This window comes from Chrysochloris asiatica, unplaced genomic scaffold, assembly GCF_000296735.1.
Source record: "Chrysochloris asiatica unplaced genomic scaffold, ChrAsi1.0 scaffold00004, whole genome shotgun sequence".
NCBI classification, from domain to species: Eukaryota; Metazoa; Chordata; class Mammalia; order Afrosoricida; family Chrysochloridae; genus Chrysochloris; species Chrysochloris asiatica.
Genome location: NW_006408522.1, coordinates 33171875 through 33199372, shown reverse-complemented (window position 1 = coordinate 33199372; position 27498 = coordinate 33171875). Strand labels below are relative to the sequence as shown.

Genomic DNA, 27498 nt, shown 5'->3' with positions numbered 1-27498 from the left:
ACGGGGCACAACTGAAAATGAAGAGAAACAGCTGCAAACATCTATTAATAATCAGAACATGGAATGTACGAAGTATGAATCTAGGAAAATTAGAAATTGTCAAAAGTGAAATGGAACACATAACACATCGATATCTTAGGCATTAGTGAGCTGAAATGGACTGGTATTGGCCAATTTGAATCTGACAGCTACATGGTTTACTATGCAGGGAATGTCAAATTGAAGAGGAATGGCGTTCCGTTCATCATTAAAAAGAACATATCCAGATCAGTCATGAGGTACAACACTGTCTGTGATAGGATATCCATGAGCCTACAGGGAAGACCAGTTAATACCACGATTATTTCAAAATAACGCACCAACTACTAAAGTCAGTGAGGATGAAATAGAAGAATTCTACCAACTTCTTCAATCTGAAATTGATCAAACATGCAATCAAGATGTATTGATCATTACTGGGGATTGAGAATGCAAAGGTTGGGAACAAAGAGGAAGGATCAGTAGTTGGAAAATATGGCCTTGGTGATAGAAATAATGCTGGAGATCGCATGATAGAATGCGGCAAAATCAGTGATTTGTTCATTTCAAATACCTTCGTTAGACAGCATAAGAGACAACTATACACATGGACCTCAATAGATGCAATACACAGAAATCAAATTGACTATATATGCAGAAAGAGATGATGGAAAAGCTCCATATCATCATTGAAAACAAGGTCAGAGGCAGACTGTGGAACAGACCATTAATTGCTCATATGCAAATTCAAACTAAAGCTGAAGAAAATGAAAACAAGTCCATGAAAGCCTGAATATTCACAGTAGCCAACATAAAATCCCATCAAAAGATGAATGGATAAACAAAATGTGGTACATATATACAATGGAATAGTTACTTCAGTAGGAGAAATTAAGTCTTGATGGATGGAGCTGAAGACATTATGTTGAGTGAAGTAAGTCAATCACAAAAGGACAAATATATGATCGCACTTATATAAAAAGACAAAAAAGGCAAATATATAAACAATGAAGTTGATTCATGGTTACCAGGGGTGCGAAGGATGGAGAGACGGGAGGCTAATGGTGACAGAAATATTACATTGATTAGGGGTGGGTTGCATAGCCAATTAACGTAATTGTTGTCAATAACTTGTGGTGGTGGTGGTAGTGTGCTATGGATTCAGTTCCAACCCATAGTGATCCTGCATAAGGTTTCTGAGGCTATAAATCTTTATGGGAGCAGAAAGCCTCATTTTTCTTCAGTGGAATGACTGGTAGTTTTGAATTGCTTAACTTAAGGTTAGAGGTCTGACTCATAACCACTACACTATCAGAGCTCCTTCAATAAGTTGTACACCTGTAAAAAGTTGAATCGCCAAAAGTTTTGTGACAGATATATTTATAACAACAACAAATAAGTAGCTGCTCAGGTTGCTCCTATTAAACCAAAAACTTCATGGGTTTGGTATCTTCATTTGGAGGTATAGGATTACTGTTTCATAGGACATTCCAGTTAATTGCCCTAGTAGCACGTTTTGTGTTTCTGTTCTACCTCTTAAAGAATGTTGTGTAGTGCTTGGGGAATTGACAGCTTGTAAAAGCAATTATCTAAGGCAGGGGTGGGGAACGTCTGCCCTGCAGGCAATATAAGGCCTGTGAAATAATTTGGCCTGGTCCTACTAAGGCAACTGCAGTTCCAGCCATCATCCCATTGATTGTTGTGTGCCACCGAGTCAGTTCCAACTCATAGCGACTTGTATAGGGTTTACAAAACTGTAAATCTTTGTGGGAGCAGAAAGCCTCATCTTTCTCCCATGGAGCAACTGGTAGATTCAAACCGTTGACCTTGTGGTTAGCAGCCCAGCTCGCAATGCCTACGCTACCAGGGCTCCTTAGCCATCATCGTAGGGGTCAGTTAATTAAATGTTTGACCAAATATAGCAGGCTAATCTTTAAGTTGATCATATTGTATGGCACACGAATAATGGCAATACATTTTGGCAGAAAATGCCCCCCCTACTCCTGGTAGTGATTACGAATTGGGCTATGAACCTAAACGTTGGCAGTTCAAAACTACCAGCTGTTCTGCAGGAGAAAGATGAAGCTTTCTGCTCCCGTAAAGATTTACAGCCTCAGAAACCCTGTACAAGGTCTCTATGAGTCAGAGTTGACTCCACGGTACTTAACAACAACAACACTGGTCTAATGATTAGTTTATTCACCTGGAACAACAGAGAAAGAAGAAAACTCAAAATAGAAGGCAAATATGGAATGTCTGGTTTACTGCCTCCCTGAATAACTGCTGCCTTTGCCAATAGACCAGAAGAACTGGATGATGCACTGCTACCATTACTAAATATTTTTTAACAAAGATGCCTTAGAAGAATCCTGATCAAAAGGGGGGAAATGAAGAACAGACTTTCAAGTTCTCATGAGCTCCAGATTTCCTGGAGCCATGAAGGCTAGATGAACCTCTGAAACTATGACCCTAAGGTAATCTTTAAATTTTAAACCAAAAATATTTTCTTAAAATCAAATAATAGTTTTGCTTAACTAGTTGTTTCTACTTTGAGCCTCATGCTATTTTAAAAATAGCTTGATCTGTGGGATCAAGTGACAACAGCAACTTGAAAGATTAAATAGGAAACTAGGGAGTGGAGCTTTAAATTTATATTAATGGGAAAGGAAGAAGTCATAAAAAGGAGGTTAAGAATGCTTGCTCAACTTAAAGAATCCATCAGTATTACTAATGATACATGTAGGAACTGTTGAATTAGTGTGTGCTGTGTATATTTTTGATAACAGCAAAATAAATTTAAAAATTTTTAAATACACAAGGAAAGAAATGTGGGAGGGACTGGAAAAAAAGGAAAGGCAGAGGGGGTTAAGTTTAGGGGCATAAACTGAACATGAAACCTGTCTAGACAACTCTTAGAACATGCAAGGGACAAATAATGAAAAATTTAGAATGAAGGTTACCTCTAGGGTTGCAATAACTAGTATAATAGCCCTGGTAGTGTAACAGATTACAAACTAGGCTGCTAACCACAAGTTCAGTAGTTCAAATCTAACAGTTACTCCAAGGAAGAAAGATTAGGATTTATAGTCTTGAAAACCCTATATAGGATTGCTAAGAGTCAAAATCAACTCAGAGGAGGCATACAACCAGCAGCAGCCACATTTTACTATTTAAATGTAAATTAATTAAGATTTAATGAAATAAAAAACTCAGTTTCTCACCTGCTGTAGCCACAATTCAAGTGCTCAACAGCCACATGTAGCTAATGGCTACTATATTAGAGAGCACAGATGAAGAAAATTCCCATTATCATGATAAATTTCATTACAGTGCTGCTAGAGGTAGAAAAGGATGCATTCAAAAAAGGACAGGTGGGATTATAAAGTATTCATAATGTTCCTTTTCTTAACCTGTGTGAGGGAGGGAGTTACCAACGTGAGTTTTATTATTTTTCTTTAGTATTTTTTGTTGTTACTACAGGGTCACTTTGAGTTGGAATTGACTGATGGCACTTACAAATGACATTATTCTTCTAGAATATATATGTTGCTGTTGTTGTTAAATGCAATCAAGGTGGTTCCGACTCACAGTGACCCTGTACAGGGTTTCCGGGGAGTGACTGGTAAACTTGAACTGCTGACCTTGCAGTTCAAACCAACTTTATAGTCCAGTGCATTAACCTGCAGTGCCAGTTTTAAATCATAATCATGACCAAAAACTATGAAATTTATTTGAGATTTAGTTAAGAAACTAGCTATTAATACATCAGTAAAGGGAAAGTATACTCCTTATATCACTTTGGCTATGATTTACCACAATATCATTCTTTTACATAGGATTTCAACCCCCTTTCCTCTCTCCTCCACAGTGTTCAACTGACCCCAATCCAAGGTAAACAGAATTCCTATACTAAATAAATTGTACATTTAAAGAAGCAGTTAAAGACAGCTGAAGAAAACACATAACTATACTAACAATCTTATTTTAAATTACCATAATACTCAAGCTTTCAGCCCAGTAATTCTATTCTATTTCTCTAGTTAATTTATAATTCTCCTCACTCAGGTAAGTATCCCTATGTCCTCTCCTTGCCAACACCACTCTCTACTCTCAGCAAAATACCTTGTCTTGTCTTTTTTTCTCCAAGAAAACAGAAACCATATAGACCTTTCTCAACTTTCCACTACCAAATCTCAATGTCTTCCTGTATCTGTAACTAGATATTCTGCCTTTCTTAGTTTTGACTGAAGAAGTGTTCCCGCTCTAATCCATTAAACTAACCTCTTCATTTGTACCCTGGATTCCTTTCCTTGTCAGCTATACAGTTAAGTTGGCTCCTATTATTGCTACTGTCTCCCCTACAGCATCAATTTTTCATTTCTCCTGGACCATTAACTATCAGGTCACAAGTATGCCATTAACAACTGCCATTAAAAAAGGGGGGAGGGGCAGAGAGACGAGGAGGAAAGTGGTGAAGGAGGCAAGAAGGAAGGAGAACAGAGTGAAAAGGAGTGAGAGAAGGAAGAAAGGAGAAAGAAATATTTTTCTTCCACTTTAACAACTTCCCATTTCAGCACAACCCCTCTTCAGGGTAAATAAAATTGCTAGAGAGAGCTGCCCATGCTCCCTTTCCCCACTTCTTCTTCTGACTCTTCTTTTAACCCATTCCAATCAGGTCTTCATTGTTTCACTGAACTACTTTATAAAAGTCACCAAATAGTTTCCATCTTGCGAAATCCAAACAGTCATTTTTTAGTTCCCACTTTACTTGACTGCTCAGCAGCTTGTGACACAGTCGATAATCTTGACACCTTTCTTGAAGCACTTTCTTCATTCTGGCTTACAAAATATCACTTTTCAGATTTTCCCCATACTTCACTGTCTGTTCTTCCTTTTCACTCTTCTTGTCTGATTCATAATCTTTGTCAAATTCACCAGTTACTCCTCAGAAACCCTATACAAGGTCGCCATGAGACCGAACTGACTCAACGACACTAAACAACAACAACATCCTTCATCAAGTTGCTCAGATTCAGGACCTCTTTTCATGTACTGTTTTTCCTAGGTAATCTCATGCAATTCCATTTGTTTTTAAATGCCATTTATAAGCATGTTGTTGTTGTTGTTGTGATGTGCCGTGGAGTCGGTTCCGACTCATAGCGACCCTACACAGGGTTTCCGAGGCTGTAAATCTTTACGGGAGCAGACCGCCTCATCTTTCTCCCGCGGAACCGCTGGTAGTTTCCAACTGCTGACCTTGCGGCTTGCAGCCTGATTTGTAACCACTACGCTACCAGAGCTCCTTATAAGCATATGACTACCAAATTCATAATATCTCCCTTCAGTCCCAATTTCTCTGTTGAGTTCCAGAGTAGAATATTAACCAGCTTTTTATTTCCAAGAAGTATCCCAAACTTAACTTGTAGAAAAGAGGCTTTTCTTTATTATGGTTATTAGCATGACTATTTATAATGGACAAAAACCTAGAAATCATTCTTTGAGTCCTCTTTTTCCTTCCCATCCCACATTTGCTGCAATAACATGTCTTGTTGAATCCCATTTAAAAAATATATCCTAAAATATCACCACTTCTTACCACCATCACTGTACCAGCCTAATACCCTAGAGTCAAGTAACCATGACATTAGCCCTCTACCTTTTCTTTCTGATTCCACTCATGTTCTCAAAGGTCTCTTTCTTCACATGGTAGTCAAGAGTGCTTTTTAAAAAAAATTATGTTCTCTAAACTGAAAAATAGATATTTGGAACAGAAATGGGACTCCAGAAATACATTCAAATCAAGTAAATGATATAGAAACTGAGTTCTTTACTTATTTGGCTACCAATTATTATAAGAATATCACTAGAACCAGAGTCTCTCCTATAGTTTCTAGGCACTCAAATGCTTATGTGGCTATTTATATTTTAAACTTAGTTTATATTTGTATTTGATTTCTGGTGTGGCTGTAGATCAGCACTAGACTGTGAACCATAAGGTCGGCAATCCAAACCCATCAGCTGCTCCTTAGAAACACCTATACAGGGTCACTATAAGTCAGAACTGATTCGACAGCACTTTACAGCACTAATATATAATCATCTTACATTTTCTACCCAATTCCAACATGTTGTTGTTGTTAAGTGCCTTCTAGTCAGTATAGACCCATAGCAACCCTGCAATTATCTCATTAAAAGTATTTGAACTTTTGTCAACTTACCTGGTAGCAATGAAAATCATAATCAGAAACCAAATTAAAACAAAACTACAAGTAATAAGTAAAACAGAAAAATTGTAGCATGCAGAAAGGGCCTCAGACTGTATAAAGTTTCCTTATCACAAAGGGCTAGTGTGTCTCCTTTTACAAGGCCACTCTACATCTGCTTCGAATGTTCTTTTTTGAATGTCACTTTAAAGAATAAAATTCATTAACTTAATTCTATAATAACACAGACTCCATATGCAACTTCTTGGATGAAAGCCATCTTGATACTAGCATTTCTTAAAAGTGATACTATTAATAACAGATTAACTCTAAAGTATTAATAAAAAGAAAAACTTACTGGTCTGACGTCACCACAGGAATTGGTAAATTGTCGAGCCAAGCCAAAATCAAGCATATAACATTTCCTACATGTACTAGGAAAGCGACCCATAGCAAAGTTCGACTAGAAAAATAAAGAACAAAAAATACATATTCTTATAAAACTCAGTCCTTATATATTACCCCTTCTAGATTTAATTCTTGTATTAAAATTCTATTTCATAATTTAAAATAGACTGTTCCAAACTTTGATGCTTACTAGATATTAATACATAATTAATTTCTGAGTTCTATTAATGCCTGAGATAATAAATTAATTAATACATAATTAAATTATGGGTTCTATTAATGTCCAAGGAGCTCTGGTAGCATAGTGTTTATGAGTCAGGCTGCTACTCTCAAGGTCAGCAGTTCGTAACTACCAGCTGTTCCATGGGAGAAAGATGAGGCTTTCTTCTCCCGTAAAGATTTATAACCTTGGAAACCCTATACATAGTTGCTATGAGTTGGAACTGACTCCACAGCACATAACCACCACCAACCACCAATGATGTCTAAAAGTCCGAATGGTGCAATGGTTAAGCACTAAGTTGCTAACTGAAAGGTCAGAGGTTTGAACCCACCAGCTGCTCAATGGAAAAAGATGTGGCACTCTGTTTCTTAAAGACTATAGCTTTGGATATTCTAAGGAGGAAGTTCTGTTCTGTAAGACAAATTAACTTGAAGGCAAAGGGTTTGTTTGTGTTTGTGTGTGTGTGTGGCAGTTTATTAATACTTAGGATTGTTGTTGTTGTTAAGTACCATGGAGTCGGTTCCACGTGGTCGGTTCCAACTCATAGTGACCCTGCACAGGGTTTCTGAGGCTGTAAATCTTTACGGGACCAGAAAGCCTCATCTCTCTCCCACAGAACAGCTAGTAGTTTCGAACTGCCGACCTTGAGGTTAGTAGCCCAATCTGTAACCACTACGCTACCAGAGCTCCTTAATACTTAGGATTAGGTGAATGTAAAAAAAAAACAAAAACAAAAACTTTACTCAATTACATTTATACAGCTTCTTTTTTCCCTCAAAATTAAAGTACCTCTATATCCTCTTATTAAATTTAAAAACAACTACTAGTTATTTGAAAAGCAGTTGGTCTAATTATCATCATTTTTATAGAGAAAACTGAGCAAGGATTTAAGAGTATATATAAACTCTCTTAAACACAACATTGATTTAATTACAATCAGAACATTACAAGTGCCTTAAAGTTCTCAACTAAGTCAGGAATTGTTGTTAAGTGCCATGGAGTCGGTTCCGACTCATAGCTACCTTGAACAGGGTTTCTGAGGCTGTAAATCTTTATGGGATCAGAGAGCCTCATCTTTCTCCTGCGGAACTGCTGGTAGTTTCGAACTGCTGACTGTGAGGTTAGCAGCCTAACTTGTAACCATTACAGATGGGTAAAAACAAATACACAGCTCAGAAATTTAAGATTTTTCCCAGTAAACAACATAAAACTGAATTTCACAAATATAAAACATTAAAATACAAAGAAATGTTAACATACTTAACCAAAATATACTTCTCTTAACATACATAAATATAACACTAAATTACTACAAACTTAAAAGAACGAGTATGCAAGCTGGGAAATTTATAAAGGCAAAAGCTAATTTGTTACAGAATTGTTCACTTTTACCTTAAAATACTGCTTTAATTAGGGATGGTGGTGTGGTGGTTTTGTGCCACTGAGTCAGTTCTGACTCATAGTGACCATGTATGGGGTTTTTCAGGCTGTAAATCTTTACGAGAACAATAAGTCTCATCTTTCTCGTGTGGAACAGCTGGTAGTTTTGAACTGCTGACCCTGAAGTCATCAGCCCGACTCGTAACACTATGCTATGAAAATGGAAATTTCAAAAATTGGCACTTTCATATAAGAGAAGAATAGGAGAAATTCTATATTACATTAAATCTGGTTCTAGCATGTTAATTTTAGTTGACATTTTAATGTAAACAATTTTAGAAATAATGTAGCTACATATGGCTCTAATTTTCAACTGTACGAACATATGATAAATTTATAATAAATACAGAATATCATAAATGGTCCTAGTGGTACAGTGGTTTAAGCACTGGGCAGTTCCACTTTTTCCTATGGGGCTGCTATGGATTAAATAAACTCAACAGCAGTGGGGTGGTTTTGGGGGAAATAGCATATCAAAAATGGGTCATTTCCTATTGTGAGATATAAAACAACAGCAACAAAATAAAGACAGATTATCATAGTTGTGGAAATAATAATTTCTAAGAAAAACAGAATAGAAAAATTCCTATATCACTCAGAAGAAGACAAAAAAAGATCTTTTACAATTGATAATTTCTTTAAAGTACAATTTGTCATGTTACAAAGTCCCAAGAATGCAATGTCAGCATCTAATTGTAATCTAGAAATGTAAACATATATAGATTTTTTTTTAAAACTACTATCAGGAAAAGAAGGAGCTCTGGTTGCGTAGTGATTACGAGTTGGGTTGATAACCTCAAGGTCAACAGTTCGAGATTACCAGCTGTTCCATGGGGGTAAGAAGAGGCTTTCTGCTCCCATAAAGATTTACAGCCTCTGAAACCCTATGCAGGGTTGCTGTGGGTCAGAACCAACACCAAGGCACACCACCATCCATCACCATGAGGAAGAGGGAATTCAAAGAATAGCAACCAACTTAGGTTTAAAGCTATGCAAGAATTACCAGTGTTAATTATTTCTAATTTGATGCTGAGCAACATTTTCAAAGTATGAGAAAAGGTCTTATAAATACATTGTGAAAGTGTGTGATTTGTTGAATGTAAACCTTCACTCAATTCACAATAAAAAGTAAATAAATGAGAAAAAATATGTTTCAGTTCGTAATTATCACTTCAAAAAAAAAAAAGACAAATTAAGAAATAAAAATATTACCTCAAAAGAAATAAAAATATTACCTTGAATTTAGTCATCGAAAATACAGAAAACTACATTTGTCATAATATTAAGAGGACCTAATGAACTCCTTCTGTGGCCTGGAAAAGGTCCTACCGGTTTGATGTCTCGGTGTAAGAATCCCACAGAATGAATGCTTTCAATAGATTCTAGAATCTGTTTGCCCAGTCGAAGAGTAGTGCTAATAGTGAATGTGCCCCGGGACTGACTGCGGCGTAGATCCGCCAGATTACGACCCTGTGGGGAAAAAGAATTCAATCATAGTACCGAAATGTATATTAGAAGGCTGGGAAATTATTCATTTACCATTAGAGTAATACTTTTAAACAGCAAAGGTTTTGTCCAAATGGTGATCCTCTCAGTCAAGAGAATAGAGTCCCTTAAAATAATGATGTCAATGTTTCAGACAAATAAAAAAGTCTTTGCAAAATATTTAGAAATCTGTTCAGCTCATAGTGGGTACTGACTCATACGGACCCTGTATAGGGTTTCTCAGCAGTGGCTAGTAGGTTTGAACGACCAACCTTATAGTTCAAACCAAACTTGAAATAGGCACTCACCAATTGCTAACTATTTCTGTATCAAAGAAGTACCTATTGTCATCAGGTTGATTCCGACTCACACTAGTCACAGCACTCTTATAGGATACAGAATTGCCCCTTACGGTTTCCAAGCCTGCAATCTTTATGAAAGCAGACTGTAACCCACCCTTCTCTCTCAGAGCAGCTGGTGGGTTTGAACCATAGACCTTTGAGTTGGAAGTCAACTTAACCCACAACACCACCAAAGTTCCTTGATGTTGCTATTGTTGTTAGGTGGTGTCCAGTCAATTCTGGCTCATAGCAACTCTGTATAGAGTTTCCAGGTTATAAATCTTTACGGGAACAAAAAGCCTCATGTTTCTCCAGAGGAGTGGTTAGTGGGCTCAAACCACTGACCTTGTGGTTTGCAGTATCTAGCTTGTGCCAGATGTATGATATATTGATTGTGCTTAATTCTCATAGCACTTTAAATAGAGACAGTTATTACTGTATACCAAATAAAGAAACAGAAGCTCAGAAAGGTTAAATATTTAACCTGTTTAAGGAAAAACTGTTCTTCAAACCTAAGTGTTTGCTTTGGTTTCCTTGCTGCCTAGGTAACTCTGGTGCCTTGAATTCACTTGATGTGGCTTTTCCATACAAAGTTTTCTTTATTCCCACAAAGTGATTGGGTTGTTGTTGTTGTTAGGTGCCATCGAGTCGGTACTGACTCATAGCAACCTTATGCACAGCAGAACGAAACACTACCGATTCTGGGCCAACCTCACCACTGCTGCCACTCTTGAGTCCATCGATGCTACTTGGCCAAATCCATCCCTGTTGGGGGTCTTCCTCTTTTTCTCTGACCCTCCACCTTCCCAAACATGATGTCCTTCTCCAGTGACTGGTCCCTCCTGACAATATTTCTGAAGTATGAGAGACAAAGTTTCGCCATCTTGGCCTTCAAGGAGCACTCTGGCTGCACTTCTTCCAACACAGATCTGTTGGTTCTTTTGGCAGCCCATGACACTTTGAATATTCTCCTCCAACAACATAACTCAAAAGCATCAATTCTTCTACGGTCTTCCTTATTCACTGTCAAGCTTTCGCTTGCATATGAGGTTATTGAAAATACCATGGCTTGGGTCAGGTGCACCTTAGTCTTCAAGCTGACATCTTTGCTCTTCAACACTTTAAAAAGGTCTTGTGCAGCAGATTTGCCTAATGCAACACATCGTTTGATTTCTTGACTGCTGCTTTCTTGAGTGTTGATAGTTGATCCAAGAAGAATGAAGACCTTGACAACTTCAATCTTTTTTCCGTTGTTAAAAATGTTGTTTATTGGTCCAGTGGTGAGGATTTTTGTTTTCTTTACATTGAGATGTTAACCCATACCAAAGGCTGTGCTCTTTGATCTTCATCAGTAAATGTTTTTAGTCCTCTTCACTTTCAGCAAGCAATGTTATACCAAAAGGAAATGGTTAATGTTCAACCGTTTCAAGAGGTAGCATATGATCAAGAGCCAATGATACTGAAGGAGGAAGTCCAAGGTGCATTGAAGGAACTGGCAAAGAACAAGGCACCAGGGACTGATGGAATAAAAATGGAAATCTTTCAAGAAAGTGAGGCGGCACAGGAAGCACTCACTCATCTCTGCCAAGATATTTGGAAGACAACTATCTGGTCGACTGATTGGAAGAGATCCGTATTTGTGCCCATTCCAATGTAATGTGGAAATCATCGGACAATCTCTTTGATATCCCATGTGAGTAAAGTTTTACTAAAGGTAATACAGAAATGGCTGCAAGCATACATTGACAGAGAACTTCCAGAGGTTCAAGTCGGATTCAGAAGAGGCTGTGAAACAAGGGATATCAGTGCTGATGTCCAATGGATCTTGGCTGAATGAAGAAAATATCAGAAAGATGTTTATCTGTGCTTTATTGACTACTTTTGATTGTGTGGATCATGACAAGCTATGGACAACATTGCGAAGTATGAATATTCTGGAACACTTACTTGTGCTCATGAGGAATCAATACCTGGACCAAGAGGCAGTTGTTCAAACAGAACATGGGAACACTGAATGGTTTGAAATTAAGAAAGGCATGTGACAAGGTTGTATTCTTTTACCATACTTATTCAACCTGTATGCTAAGCTAATAATCTGAGAAGCTGGGTTCTGTGAAGAAAAACATGGCATCAGGATTGTAGGAAAACTCATTAACAACCTACGATATGCAGATGATACAAGTGATCGGGTGGGACCATTCAAATAAAGTATACAGGACTCAAAAGCTGGGACTGATTAGTTTTGCCCTCCAGCTAGGTAAAATGAACTATCTCAGAAGCAGATACAGATGATAACATTAAGAAGGAAGAGCAAGACTTGAGCATGAGATGACAAGAGGCCACAGCAGAAGTGGTAGCATGGAGAGACAGAGCAGCTTTGGGTTCTATGCCTATGGAATGAGTAAAGCTGAGTGCCTATAGGAAAGAGACTGGCTTGAAGAATGTGCCTTTGGACATTCACAGACTGGCTGAAAGAACTGTGTAATGCAAGCTCCAGCATGGCAGAGGCCAAGGGAACTCCTGGCTGAGAGGCCAAAAACAATAGTAAGGCATGTCTGCAATATAGAAGACAAGAGGTGTTCCTGACTGGAGAACTGCTGCGTCCTGAATAATTTTAATCCTGCCCTAATAAACCCCATAATCATGAGTATTGCTATGAGTTCTGTGTGGCCATTGAAATGGATTATCAAACCCAGATATGAAGCAGAGAGTGCTGTGGGAGGTATGGTTGGTATCAGAACAGGGTAAAGAAGGTTGTAGGAATCCATAGAATTTTGCACACTGGATTCTCTTTTTCTCTTGTGAAGCCAGGGGAAGTCAGACATGGCTCCCTCAAAGTTTTTGCAGTAACAAACCAGTAAGGTGAAGAGGAGAACAGGGCTGCAACCTTGCAACTCTAACTCCCAAAAGTGAGGCGTGGCTGCTTCCCTATCACAAGAGGATTTCAATAGCTCACTCTTTTTATTCCCTAAATTCATTAGTATGTTTGAGGCTACTGATACCAACACCAACACTTCAACTAAAAACAGTTGATTCACTTTTGAAAAACTATTACAATTTTAGATTATTACATACTATTCAAAATGAGACACTAAGTAATACCCGAAAGTCATTTGAAAATTCCAAGAATGTCAGGAGCCTTTCATACTTTCTACCTTCTTTAAAAACAAAGTTTCCCCACAGTATATGTTGACTGGTAGTTTTGGTTTGTGTTTTTTAAATATCAGGCAAACTTGTCTGCCTTACTCAGCAAGGCAGGAGTCATTACAAATGCAAAATGTTTGACAATCTAGAATAAAGGATGGTATAATCCCTTGAGAGAGTTTAATGACTTTATTAGCATTCCACCAATTGTTTTCTAAAAATAAATGTTTTGATCACTAAGAATATTCCTAAAGTAATAATGGGACTTTATTTTTAAACAATATGCACCATCACAAAACTTTTCAAAAGGAAAGACATTCCACTGGGACTTATGTTAGCAATGATTTAAGGGAGTTAGATCTTTAAAGTGTAAATCTAAGATATTAATTAACAAAGTCTGAGAAGCTAGATAGAAGGCTGGGAAGAATATGGGGAAAAGACTGATTGACATTATAAATACACAGAGGTTTGACCTACCAATTATATTTAAAACTAAATAGTACAAATGGTCATTATATGTTATAGAAAAATTGAAAACAATCTTTATGTGCACCCATAAATGAAGGTATAGTTAGTCACCTTACTAACTTATCTGTAGCCATTAAAACAATGAAAGCTTTTTACATACACAGGTAGTCCCCGACTTACAAAGTATTAAAGTTATGATGACTTGCATTTATAACTGCCTTTTTTTTGCACATTTTATCCTCAGTGATAAGTACTACATACAATATTGCAGTTTGTAATTTGCAGATGTTCACCTGAAGATGTTCAATTTTATGATTTACTGTTCAAATAACTACCAAATAGATTTAAAAACTAAATCCATATTTTCAACTGCTTGAAAATATGGACCTAAATGCCGATTGTTTTGCTATATCAACAGACAGATTCGGTAAGCAAATGAGCTATTACTGTGAAATATATGAAGAAAAAAAGAACCATATACACAATTCTATTTTTTCTGACTAGAAATTTCATCTCCATTCTCTGTGATAATCTAGAGGATACAGAACCTTCCCCAAGTAGAGATATTACCATAACTAGCAAATGCCAACACCATACAAATCTTCTTCAATGAAGTGTTCAGCTGATAAGAAGTGAGGGCATATATACAAGAACACTCACACTTGCAGATAATACCCACTTGACCTGACTTCAATGGCTGGATGAGCAGAGCTCAACTAGAAAAAGAAGAAAAAAAGAGTAATCTGATACAATTTGATCATCACACCTATGGGTACAGTAGCTCAAAAGAGGGAACAAATCTTTACAGCGAGGATCATTCCCACCGCCTCCATACACAGTGTAAACAGAGATGGGCAACTTGGACATTGGCTACCCAAAATAGGGGGGCTACAAAGGCAAGAAATGCCTGGCTTATAAGCTTTCAAGAGGGAGCTTAGATGCAGAGGGTGCAGAGGAAGGTAGAATCTCCACTGAGTAGTAACCAGTCTGTCTGGTAGGAGCTGATGAAAAGGAAATGGGGATAGGACTCGTGGTACAATAGTGAATAATTGCTATCAGGACTGACTGTGTGAGTTGGAAATGTAAAGGTAGACGTTTTGTAGTACAAGGAGGGGAGTGGTTGACTTTGCAGTCCAGGAGCAGAGGTCCCTGGGACCATCAAGGGAGAAGAGCGTAGTGTGGGACCCTACCCAGAGAAGCAATGACAGAATGAGCCTGTCACATAGCATTACACCAGAGAGTAAGAATGCTTCCAAATACTGCTGAAGTCTAACCCACTCAAAACGACTCAAGACTAAACAATTTGAGCATTTTAAAAAAAATAATAATTGTAATGCCTGGAGATCATCAGCTGTGTTAAATCCCTGAGTTCATAATTTTAATTTTTTCAAAGAACCAGAGAGCTCACTAATGTCCTTTGGGAAATACTATGGAACCAACTCAATATTCTGAAAACTAGTAAATACGAGAATCAAGTATTAATCCTATCTCTCCTATATGAAGTGTCCCTTAAGACTACCCATTAGTTGAAGGAATGCTTTTTAGAGAAGAATTCCAGCTAATAAATGAAGAAGAAATGATAGATAGTACATTTGCAATCCACAATGAAATAATGAATCTAGGCAATGATTACTAAATGGGCTGATAAAAACATTCGGCGAAAAAATTAACAAGGAAACTGAAAATAAACGGGAAAAGCTCCTAGTCCTTGAGCCCACTCATCAAATCTTAACATCTCTGAGAGAGACAATCACACAGACAAGATACTGTCTCCTGATGTGATGAAATAGAAAGTACACAACTAATCTCTGAAGTATTCTTGTCAAATAAAATAAAACCAGTATCAGCCTGTACTCCTGGTAAGGTGCTATAGGATCAGCACTGGACTGCAAACCACAAGGTCAACAATTCAAACCCACCAGTTGCTCCTCAGAAACCCTATACAGGGTGGGAATGACAGCACTTAACAAGAACAATAGTATCTAGATTTAATGATCAGTTTACAGAAAATACAGAAGACATAACTTGTCAAAAACACCACCAGAACAAAATCTACAATATGGAATTTCTGCATTTTTTTCAATGACAATAAGAACAACAAAACTGCAAGAAAATAAAAGGGAGAGGGTGGAGACGATGATGCTATAGATTAACAGAAGTTTAAAATTCACCAAATGTAATGTGTGAAGCCTATCTGGAAACTGATTCAAAGAAATCAACTGCTTTTAAAAAAATAAAAACAAAACACAGAGAAAAGAGACACATATAATGAAGGAAAAAGAGAGTCCTGTGCCTGGGATTTGCTTTACAATAATCTGGATGGTGTGAAAGCTGGTGGGCAGTGTAGTAGGCTATAATTGAAACAAGACTGAACATACCAAAAAGTTTGTGAAAAATTTTTCATTTTTAATTCCATTTTTCCACAAACTGATTTTTTTCTTAAAATAATTATTTAATTTAGTGGTTTTCTTGGGGGATATATATATATATATATATGCTTGTTTTCATATGACAATTCTACCTGAAGTAATGGAAGTTTGTTCCATTATCAGAATGATTAGGGATCAATCCAGAGGGAGATGTAGTACAGGTGGTAAAGGAAGAAAAGTGGGATAAGCAGGGAAGTTCAATTTAATTGACGAATTCCCACTCTGTTTAAGATCCTGATTAAGGTCACTACTTTTCTGGGCCCCCTTGAAAAAGCCCTGGCACCACTTGTTACTTGTGTTGGGAATAAGGTTCTTAGGAGGAAGTTTCCATAGCATTTATTTACTTCTCTCTTGGCCTTCTCACAGCTAGGGAGGGAGAGCTGGTGAAGAAGGAATAAGAGAAATAACATCTGAAGTATTCATCTAATTTCCCAGGGGATAGTGGGTTTTCTCTGGAATGACATTTCCTCCCAAGGGCCCACATGGGCTGAGACTCAGCAGTTTCCATAATTTTTAATTCCCCCATGTTTTGCTAATTATTGAAGCTGAGGCTGGGTGATAAGTCTGAGGATGTTTATTATGATTCTAATTTTGAACAAGTTTAAACTCTTAACTTTTCCAATAATAATAAAATGTTTTTTAAAAAATCTGCTCCTCTTATGTTAGGCAATCTAGATCTAAATTTCTACTGACTACAGAATTCAAAGAAATGTTTTGCCCCTCAAAATATACACTGCTAAAACATGGACCCCAATCATTCTTTGGCTATACTAAAGATGATGATGTGTTAAATGAGAACCTGCCACAGTCATGCTAGTAAAATTTAAAGAAATCTACAGTTGTGTGAACTCTAGAAGATACTTTTTTTTTTTAAGAAGATACTATATTTTTAAGATCCATTTTAATGATAATAGTCAAGATTTCCTCAAAAGACATAGGGTTGCTCCTGTAAAATTTTAAAGCAGATAGTAATACTTGAATCACCAAAAAAGAAAGTTAAGATACATTTTCAAGGTAACCTACCTGCAATTGCATGACCACATAGTTGAATCGATCATTCCTCCCACAGCCAATAAATCTACAAACATGGTCTTTCCCTGGATAAAAAGAAAGAGAGAGTGGAAAATATTACACTGTGGTTTTTCTTCTGAAAAATTACGAATTTATTTTTCTGTATAGTATTTTATGACTGAATAATAAGGGTCTGTCTTGAAAATCTTTAAGACAGGAAATTTCTGCTCATCTACCCCAGGCCTTGTATTGTTTCTTGCACAATTAAATAAATATTTATTGAATGAACAAACAAATGAATAAATGAATGAGGGAATAAAATAATGATAATTTATTTAGGAAGAAAGGATTCAAAGGAAATAAACCTGCCAAGATAACTGTCCATACAAAAGCACAATAAATAAGCACTATGTCGATACTGATGGTTGTGTGCCATTGAGTCAGTTTCAACTCATAGCAACCCTGTATAGAGTTTCTAAGACTGTAAATCTTCACGGGAGCAGACAGCCTCAATTTTGTCCCATAGAGTGACTGTTTGATTCAAACTGCTAATCTTCTAGTTAGCAGCCCAGCTCACAATCCACTATGCTACGAGGGCTCCTCTCAAAAACTACATTAGGAATATATCACTTGAATTTTAGAAATATTCTGCCATCCAAGCCATTTTATGACTTGGGCAAGTCACTTAATATTTTGGGACTTCATTGATTTGAATTAGCTCAGTGGCTTTCACCATGAATTACATGCATTGTTGTTGTTGTTAAGTGCTGTCGAGTCAGTTCGAATTACATGCATAAAATCCAAAAATGTGCTGGGTGGATTATAGAAGGGAGCAGAAGTGTAGCAAGCAGAAATCTAGATCCTGCCCTGATTCAAAGTGACACAGTAGTTAAAGTGCTTAGCTGTTGACCAAAAGGTCAGGTAGTTTGAACCCTCCAGTCACTCGGGAGAAAGCTGTGGCTGTGGCAGTGAGATTCCGTATGATTTACAGCCTTGGAAACCCTAGGGGCAGTTCTACTCTTTCCTAGAGGATGCCTAGAGTTGGAATCGACTAACAGGGGTTGGGTTTTTCCCCTGATCAAACAAAAGCCAAATCCTCAAAAGAAGATATAGGGTAGTAGGTTTCAGGGCCAAAGAAGCTCGTGGACAGTGAATGAAGTATGGCTTTAGTTCATTCCAGTTTGAACCCCTGCTGAGATTTTGCATTTCCACCATAGGTATACTTAATTAGAATCTACAGTTTCACAAAATCCCCAGATTTTATTTGTTGTTGTTAAGTGCCTACCTGGAGGTTAATACCGACCTTTAAGTTAAGTGCTTGACCTTCAGGTCAAGTGCTTTTCCTAACCAGGACTCCAGGTTTTATTTCTCTATATAAGTTATAAAGTTATATTATATTATACTATATTATATATATATACATGTGCATATGTATATAAGGAGCTCTGGTAGCGTAGTGGTTACGAATCAGGCTGCTAATCTCACTATCAGCAGTTCGAAACTACCAGCTGTTCCACGGGAGAAACATGAGGCTTTCTGCTTCCATAAAGATTTACAGTCTCGGAAACCCTGTACAGAGTAACTATGAGTTGGAAGTGACTCCATGGTACTTAACAACAACAGCAACAATGTATGTAAATATAAATATACACATAATTTATAAGGTGTTGTAGGACAAGCACTGGACTGCTAAACATAAGGTTGGTGTTTCAAACCCACCAGTCGCTCTTTGGAAACCCTACATAGGGTTGCTATGAGTCAGAAACGACTCGTTGGCATTTGACATTAAGAATCTATATGGTCTATAAAAACCACCTTGTTAAAATGTAGATTCTGATTCCATATATCTAGGGTGGAAACAGCAAATTCTCAGTGTGAACTAGAATGAACCAGCTGGAAGCTCTAGAATAAAGGAAAGGAAAGCAGAGTGAGATAGTGCTGAAAAACCATGAATGCACTGGATCATGAAGGGCCTGAACTGACCACGAATTTGAACCACATGCATAAACTGTTTTCCAATCCTGTTGCTCATTAGAATCATCTGGGAAACTTTGAAAAGATTCCTTAGCTCTATATTCAGGAGACCGGGTGTGGTGCTATAGGATAAGCACAAACTGCTAACAGCAAGGTCAGTGGTTCAAACCCAAGAGTTGCTTTGTATAAACCCTATAAAGCATTGCTCTGAGTAGGAACTGATTGGACCTTACAAAACAACAACATACTTATTCAGAATTTGTGGTAAAGATACAAGATTAAAAGCTTTTCAAAATTCCTCTAAATGATCCAAAGCAGCTGGCCTATCTATAGTAAGTCTTTGAAAACTATCGCTGGTAATGAGAAACATCTAAACAATTTTAAGGTAAGGAATAATAAATGTAAATGCCGGATTTTGGAACATCAGTATGGTGGAAATAAGGAAAGAGACTAGAGAGATCAATTCTGGAAACTGAATAGCCACTCTGGGAATAGTTACAATGTCTCTGGAGAAAGAATAATGGTTTCAACTAAAAGTATTATAGAAGAGATAGGAAAAATAGGATAAATCTGAGTGATACTAAAGACAAATCTTTTGACTAGAAATTCATACAATTAGATGAAAAGGTGCACCAATATAAGCAAATATACTAAGTTGAATACTAAAAGAGGTAGTACAATGCTAAGTTTGAGGGCAATGAATTTAGATGACAAATGTAATTCCAGGTGTGGTGCTCAGAAAAAAAGCTGAGCTCCACATATACACTGGGCAATCATTAGTTTAAGGAAGGTGGATGGAACCATAACTATAGATGGAAAATTGCCACGTGAAAAATCAAGAATGAGAAGACAATACACAAGACAACAGAATTCCGGGAAAAAGAACATTTAAAACATGAACAAAAGTAAAAGAAAGAGTCCATGAAAGAAACAGAGGAATAGTTTGATAGATAAGAAGAGGAAACAATGAGAAGGGACTGTCACAAAAACCAAGGGAGAAGAGCATTTCAAAATGCTCTTCTCAGTGACACCTGACATAGAAAGGCTGAGCTGTGCACATTAATACAAACAATTAGGATGTTACTACAGTGAAAGGAACAGAAGCCAGTCTATAATGGATAAAAGAATAAATGGAATAAAAGACAGTGAATGCAATCTTTGAAGGAGCTTGCCTGTAAAGGAAGAATAAGTGATAGACCCAGAGCTAGAGGGTCAAGATTTGATAGATGAATGAGAAACACATCACAACTCGCAATAAAATTTTGCTCACTGACTTGAAATATAAATAAAATTCAGACAAGCCCATTTTATTTAGTAATTCCACACTCCTGTTTTGCATCTGGGTTCTTAACATATTGTTCTCTCATTCCCTGAAAAAAGGTATAGCTAGCAAAATAGGTGCAATGGAAAGAAAAATTCATAATCTGTACAATGCATTACAGTCACTCTAGATGTATTTTACATATATTTGCAAAAGTGTGCCATCTAGTAAATTCTAATGAGAAAGCACAGACCTCCAGCAAGATTTTGGACTAGGAAAATGCACTACTCAGATCCTCTGCAAAAAAAGATTTGTTGTTGTTAAGTGCAGTCAAGTCAGTTCCAAACCATAGCGACCCTGTATAGGGTTTCCAAGTAGCGGTTCGTGAGCGTGAACCGCCGACCTTGTGGTTCAAACTGACAACACAGTCCAGGGCACTAACCCACAGTGCCACACAAGTATTCCCACAAAGATATGGAAGACCAAATGAGACAGATGCAGATGATAGTCCTGTAATCCTGAGCTTCAGAGGATGGGATAGAGAAGTGGATTGATTGCTAAACTTGTGCAGCAAACAAAAGGAGATAAGTGAAATGTGTTAGCTGACCAGATGATGCGGATTGGCCATCTTGAACCTTTGGGAGTTTGGAAACAGACAGCCTGGAGGTGGCACAAATACAGGTGGATTGATAAGAAAGGTGTAATTTTTCCTTGGTCCCCACACTTCCCTGGTAACCAGAGGCACGGTCAGCCTCTATCCTCACCCACCTCAGTGCAGCTCCTGCCCTCTGGGCTATCAAAGCAAAGTAGTTGTGAATCACATCATTGTGAATCGGTTGTTATCCAAATGACCTCCAGTACCTAGATTCAAGTGAGCTTTAATCCAACCCTACAAAGCCATCCCATTCAGCCCTGAACTAGTGGAAATGTTCCTGGCCAATCATCCTAATCCTCTGGTGTGCTATGGGCCTGAATGACACTGATCAACGCTAGCTTTAGGGCCTGCCTGAACTACTTCCAGATTAGGTGCCCTGAACATAAGACAGCACCTAAGTCTGTAGGAACTCCACCAAGGGCCAGAGCTCCACCATCTCCATCCCCTCCCAACTCACCACTATGTGAGCTCCTTAGCTGGCAGAAGTCCCAAAGAGTTTTCCCCACTCTGGGTCTGTTATCTGTTCTGATTTTTTTTCCTTTTATTTGTGGTTTGTTTATTCTGTCTTCTTCTCTTCCCTTCTCTTGCTTTAAATCCTTACTACCACCATTTTAGTTTTTTCTTCTTCCCTTCCCTCCTCTTCTTGCCTCTTTTTTTTTTTTTTTTCCTTCATGGTTTTTCTTTACTACTCTCTGGTCTCTTTCCCTTTCCTTCTTCCCTCTCCCTCATCATATGTAGTGCTTTTCCTTTCCTTTTATTTCATCTCTTGATTTTTCTCTTCCCTTGTTTTGTTTTTTCCCCTTGTGTGTGTTTTCTCTTCTTGTCCCACTCAACAGAGGACAGCAATCATGCCCATACAGCTCAGCCAAAACCATACCTTCAGTAGCCCCACCCACTGGGCACAAGCCAATACCAGCTCCTATACCACCTGATCAATAATAGCAGCCAAAACGAGCCAAATCCACCCTAAACTGGGCTGCAGGAATGGTAACTGGAGAACTGTGCACATACTTTCATTCTAATCACACCCACCAGGAAGCAGCTGATAATTGTCTAAGAACACACCAACATACCATCATAGATTAAATCAAATACAATGACATCACAGCATCTCAGAGGCAACTGACAATGTTCACACAAATAAACAAGACACAGTGATTGAAACAAGTTATCAAGTTTTAGAGCAAAAAAATGTTTCTGAGGAAGAAAAGGCATTGGAACCATATGAAAAAGAATTCAAAACAATGATATTTAGGTGCCTTCAACAGATTGAGAGGAAGATCAGGGAAAGCAAGAAGAATACAAAAAATACTTCGTAAGAATACAGGAACAAACAAACAAACAAACAAAAGAATACAGGAATAAATGAACAAAACAGATGAAAGATTGCAGAAATGGAAAATAAATGGAAAGTTTAAAGGAGTCGATTTGAATTAATGGAAGCTCAAACTAGTGAGTTTGAAGATAAATCTCTCAATACCAGTACACTAAACAAACAATCAGAAAAAAAAGAAGGAAAAAATCCTCACAATGCTTAAGGTTCATGTGGGACAACCATAACACCATGAATGAGTTATGCATGATGGGAATTCCAGAACAGGAAAAGACAAAGTACAAAAAAATTATCAAAGTTGTCTAAAGAAAACATCCCTATCTCATAAAAGACAAGAAGATAAACATTCAAGAAGCTGAATGAACCCTATAAAGGATAGGGCCCAAAACAAAATCACCAAGACATATAATCAAATCATTAAGAAAGGACAAGGAAAGACTCCTGAGCAGCCTGGGAAAAACAAAGTGACCAAAGAAGAGAACCAATAAGACTAACCTCTGATTTCTTAGGGGGCCCTGGCTGAAACCATGCAGGCAAGAATACAAAACTCTGAAAGAAAAAAACTGCCAACCAAGAATCATATACCCAGCAAAACAGTCCCTCAAATACAATGGTGAAATTAGGAGATATTTGTTGTTGTTTTCAAATGCCATCGAGTTGGTTCCGACCCATAGCAACCCTGTATAGGGTTTCCGAGGGGCAGCTGATGAGTTTGAACCGCCAACCTTACGATTCAAACAAACTTTGCAGTCCAGCACATTAACCCACATGGCCACACCAATACTCCAGGACATATTTAGATAAATAGAAATTAAAGGAATTTGTAATTACCAGATCAATTTGACCAAAACTACTAAAGCGAGAACTTTGAATGGAGACTAACAACAGCAGACAACACCTGAGATTAACATATATGACAACACCACCCAAAAGTCAATCCAGATTTGAATTATCCAAGGTAAAAAAAGAGAGAAAGAGGAGAGAGGAAATAGTGCAGTTACAGAACTTCAAAATGGTGAGAAAGTCGAGAAAGACTTCAAGGCAGAAAAGATAGTTTTAAACTAGGTAAGAAATTAATAAATTACAGGGAAACCTCAAAGAAAATCAATACACCATCACATAAAAAAGAAAAAGAAAACCATAAAGATTTAGTAAACATTAAAGCAGCAATGAAGAAAATGACAGAAAATGCACAAAATGAACTCAGCAAAGAAAACTATATGAAATACAGAAACTAACAGTACCACAAAAATACACACAACAAAATGACAGCAATCAATTAATACCAATTATAACCACACTAAATGGATTAAATGCACTAGTCAAGAGATTAAGAGTAGCAGATGGGTAAGAAAACAGGATCCTTCAAAATGCTGTTTAAAAGAGACACACTTTATACACAAAGACAAACACAGACTGAAAATAAAAGGAAAAAATGTCACGCTAACAGCAATTAAAAAAGGCCAGAATTTATGATAAAAATGACATTATATCATGGTTAAAAGGTCAATTGAACAAGAGGACATGTTATTGTTGTTAAGTGCCATCAAGTTGTTTCCAACTCATAGCGACCTTGTGCAAGGCTTCCAAGAAGTGGCTGGTGGGTTTGAACTGCCAACTTTATGACTAGCAGTCCAATGCCTATCCTACAGCACCACATATCCATAATAAATATCTATGTTCCCAATGAAAGAGCCTCAAAATATATAAATCAAATGCTAAAAGATTTAAAGAAACAGACAAATCTACAATAATAGTTGTCATTGTTATTAGGTGTTGAGTCGTTTTGGAAAATAGCAACCATATACACAACAGAAGGAAACACTGCCTGGTCCTATGCCATCCTCACAATTGTTGTTAAACTTGACTTTAAAATTGTTGTTAAACATTGTAGCTGAAAACTATTGTTAAACATTGTAGCTGCCACTATGCTTATCCATGTGGTTAGGGGTCTTCCTCTTTTTTGCGGACCTTTCACTTTACCGGCATGATGGCTTTCTTGAGGTACCTCCTGATAATGTGTTGGCAGTATAAGAGCTGAAGAAGCTCTGGTAGCATAGTGGTTACGAATCGGGCCACTGATCTCAAGGTCAGCAGTTCGAAACTACCAGCAGTTCCACAGGAGAAAGATGAGGCTTTCTGTGCTCCCATAAAGATTTACAGCCTCGGAAACCCTGTACAGGGTCATTATGAGTCGGAACCGACTCCACAGCACATAACATCAACAGCATACGAGCTGAAGAAGCCTCACCATCCTGAATTCCAAGGAGTATTCAGACTGTATTTCTTCTAATACACATTTATTTGTTCTTCTGGCAGTCCATGTTGTTGTTATCCATGGTACTTAAAATATTCATCTCCAAAACTGTGACTCAAATGCATCAATTCTTCTAAGGTCTTCCTTATTCACTCTCCAACTTTCATATGCATACCATTTTGGATCAGGCCCACCTTAGTCCTCAAACAGACATTTTTGCACTTAAACACTTTAAAGAGATCTTGTATAGCAGATTTGCCTAATGTAATGTATTATTTGGTTTCTTGACTGCTACTTCCATGAGTGTTGATAGTGGGTCCAAGCAAAATGAAGTCTTTGACAACTTCAATCTTTTCTCCATTTATTGTGATGTTATTTATTGGTCTAGTGGTGAGGATTTTTATTTTCTTTACACTGAGATGCAACTTATACTGAAGGCTGTGTGTGGTCTTTGATTTTCATAAGTAAGTATTGTAAATTCTCTTCACTTTCAGCAAGCAAGGTTGTAACATCTACATATCGCAGGTTGTTAATGAGTCTTCCTCCAATTCTGATGTCACATTTTTCTTCATATAATCCTGCTTCTTGGATTATATGCTCAGCATACAGATTGAATAAGTATGGTGAAAGAACACAACTCTGGCACACACCTTTCCTGATTTTAAACCATTCAGTGTCCCCCTTGTTCTGTTTGAATGACTGCCTCTTGGTCACAATGAAATGTTCTGGAATGCTCATTTTCCGTAATGTTGTCCATAACTTGTCATGATTCACTCAGTCTAAAGCCTTTACAGAGTTAAAAAAGCACAGGTAAACATCTTTCTAGTATTCTCTGCTTTTGGCCAAGATCCATCTGATGTCAGCAATGATATCCATCCTTCCACATCCTTGTTTGAATCCATTTTGAACCTCTGTCAGTTCCCTGTCAATGTTCTGCTGCACCATTTTGAATTATCTTTAGCAAAATTTTACATGCATGTGAAAATGATATTGTCTGATGATTTCAGCATTCCATTGGGTCACCTCTCTTTAGAATGGGCACATATATGCATCTCTCCAGTCAGACTGACCAAATAGCTGTCTTCTAATTTCTTAGCATAGATGAGTGAGCACCTCCAGTGACATATCAATTTGTTGAAAGATTTTGTATTCCTTCAATTCCAAGAGCCTTGTTCTTTGCCAATGCCTTCAGTGCACTTTGGAATTCTTCCTTCAGTACCATTGGCTCTTGATCATATGCTACCATATGCTATCTCTTGAAATGGGTGAAAATCAATCATTTATTTTTGGTACAGTGGTTCTTTGTATTACCTTCCACCTACTTTTGATGCTTTCTGCATTATTCATTATTTTTTCCATAGAATCCTTCAATATTGCAAGTTGAGGCTTGAATTTTTTTCTTCAGTTCTTTCAGCTTGAGAAATGTTGAGCAAGTTCTTGCGTTTTGGTTTTCTAACTCCAGGTCTTTGTATATTTCATTATAATACTTTTCCTTCTCAAGCTGCTCTTAGAAATTTTCTGTTCAGCTGTTTTACCTCCTCATTTCTTCCGTTTGATTTAGCATCTCTATTCTGACATCTATTTTCGTCTCATTCTTTCCTGTATTTGTTTTTAAAGATTTTATTGTGAATTAAGTGATAGTTTACATGGCAGAACATTGGTTTTGCACTCAACCAATCATATTTTGTTTCACTGCAGTGTTTACAATCCCCTCCATTGGCTTCCTGTATCAAACTTCTTTATCTTCCTCTAGTCGAGTTCTTATCATCAACTCATCCAAGGTAGGTCAAATGGGTACTAACTGCAAGTTTGTGTGTTCTTGCATGCCTCCGCCCGCTTCATATCAGCTGGAAACCTCATTCGCAATTCTAGTCCCCATTGGCTAGATCAGTGTCCAGGGGCTCAGGAGTTCCAAAGTCTCCACAAACTTTGGACCAACCAGCCCTTCTTCCTCTTCTCTCTCTCGTCTCAAGGTCAACAGGAGTCTGCAGAACATGGTTGAACTCAGCCCATGGCTTCATTACTGCCTTTCCCCCACTTGTAGATGAATACAGTCACCAGTGAGCTAACAAGCCTGCTTGTGAGTTCCCTTTGAGTTTCAGTCTTTGAAAGGGGGTTTGTCCTGAAGGGCCTTGATAGCTCTCAGGTGAATCTTTCCTGTATTTTTAATGACCTTTTGGTTCAATATACAGGTCTCTTGAGGTCACTCCTGGGTCTTTTATTTGATGGTAATTAGATCTTCTCTTCTTGTTTCTGAGATAGTTCATTTTATAACCATGCTAGAGTTCCATACTTTTACAACTACAATTAACTCTGCGAATGTCCACAGCTGAATCATGTTATCCCATCAGTATCTTCTCCTACCTTCTCTTCCCCAGATCTAGAAGAGCAGGAATGTCGTTTGATGGGCATTATAAACTATGACTAGAAAATAAATAATTAACTCACTACACCACAAGAAGTTAGTTCTTTGGAAGGTCTAGTAAAATCAACAAACCATTGGCAAATCTAACAAAAGATAATATTATGCAAATAACACAAATAACAAATTATATGGATGATATCACAATGGAAATAAAACAAAAAGGGTAATAATAGAACACTATAAAGAATTGTACTTGAACAAACTTGAAAATATAGGAGGACTGATCTACCAAAACTAACACAAACTGAAGTAGAAACTTGAACAAACCTATTAACAAAAGGAGAAATTGATCAGATCATTAAAACACTTACAACAAAAATAAGTCTAGCTGCCTATAACTGATTGGAATACCTAAAATGGGGCTACAACGTGCCCAGTGAAGGAGGCTTCCTGTGGAGCCTCTGCATTACATAAGACCATAGA

The 27498-nt window shown here is 37.5% G+C and overlaps 1 protein-coding gene across 1 annotated transcript in view; it reads right to left on the bottom strand.

Annotated features, from left to right (window-relative positions):
- Positions 1–27498, bottom strand: part of TTBK2 (tau tubulin kinase 2) — a 228435-nt gene that overhangs the window by 73519 nt on the left and 127418 nt on the right. The window contains exons 5-7 of the mRNA XM_006831727.1: positions 17183–17256; positions 9622–9762; positions 6580–6684 (exon numbers count right to left, since the gene is read on the bottom strand). Of these exons, the coding sequence (XP_006831790.1) occupies positions 6580–6684; positions 9622–9762; positions 17183–17256 (320 nt within the window). The remainder of the gene's footprint in view (positions 1–6579; positions 6685–9621; positions 9763–17182; positions 17257–27498) is intronic.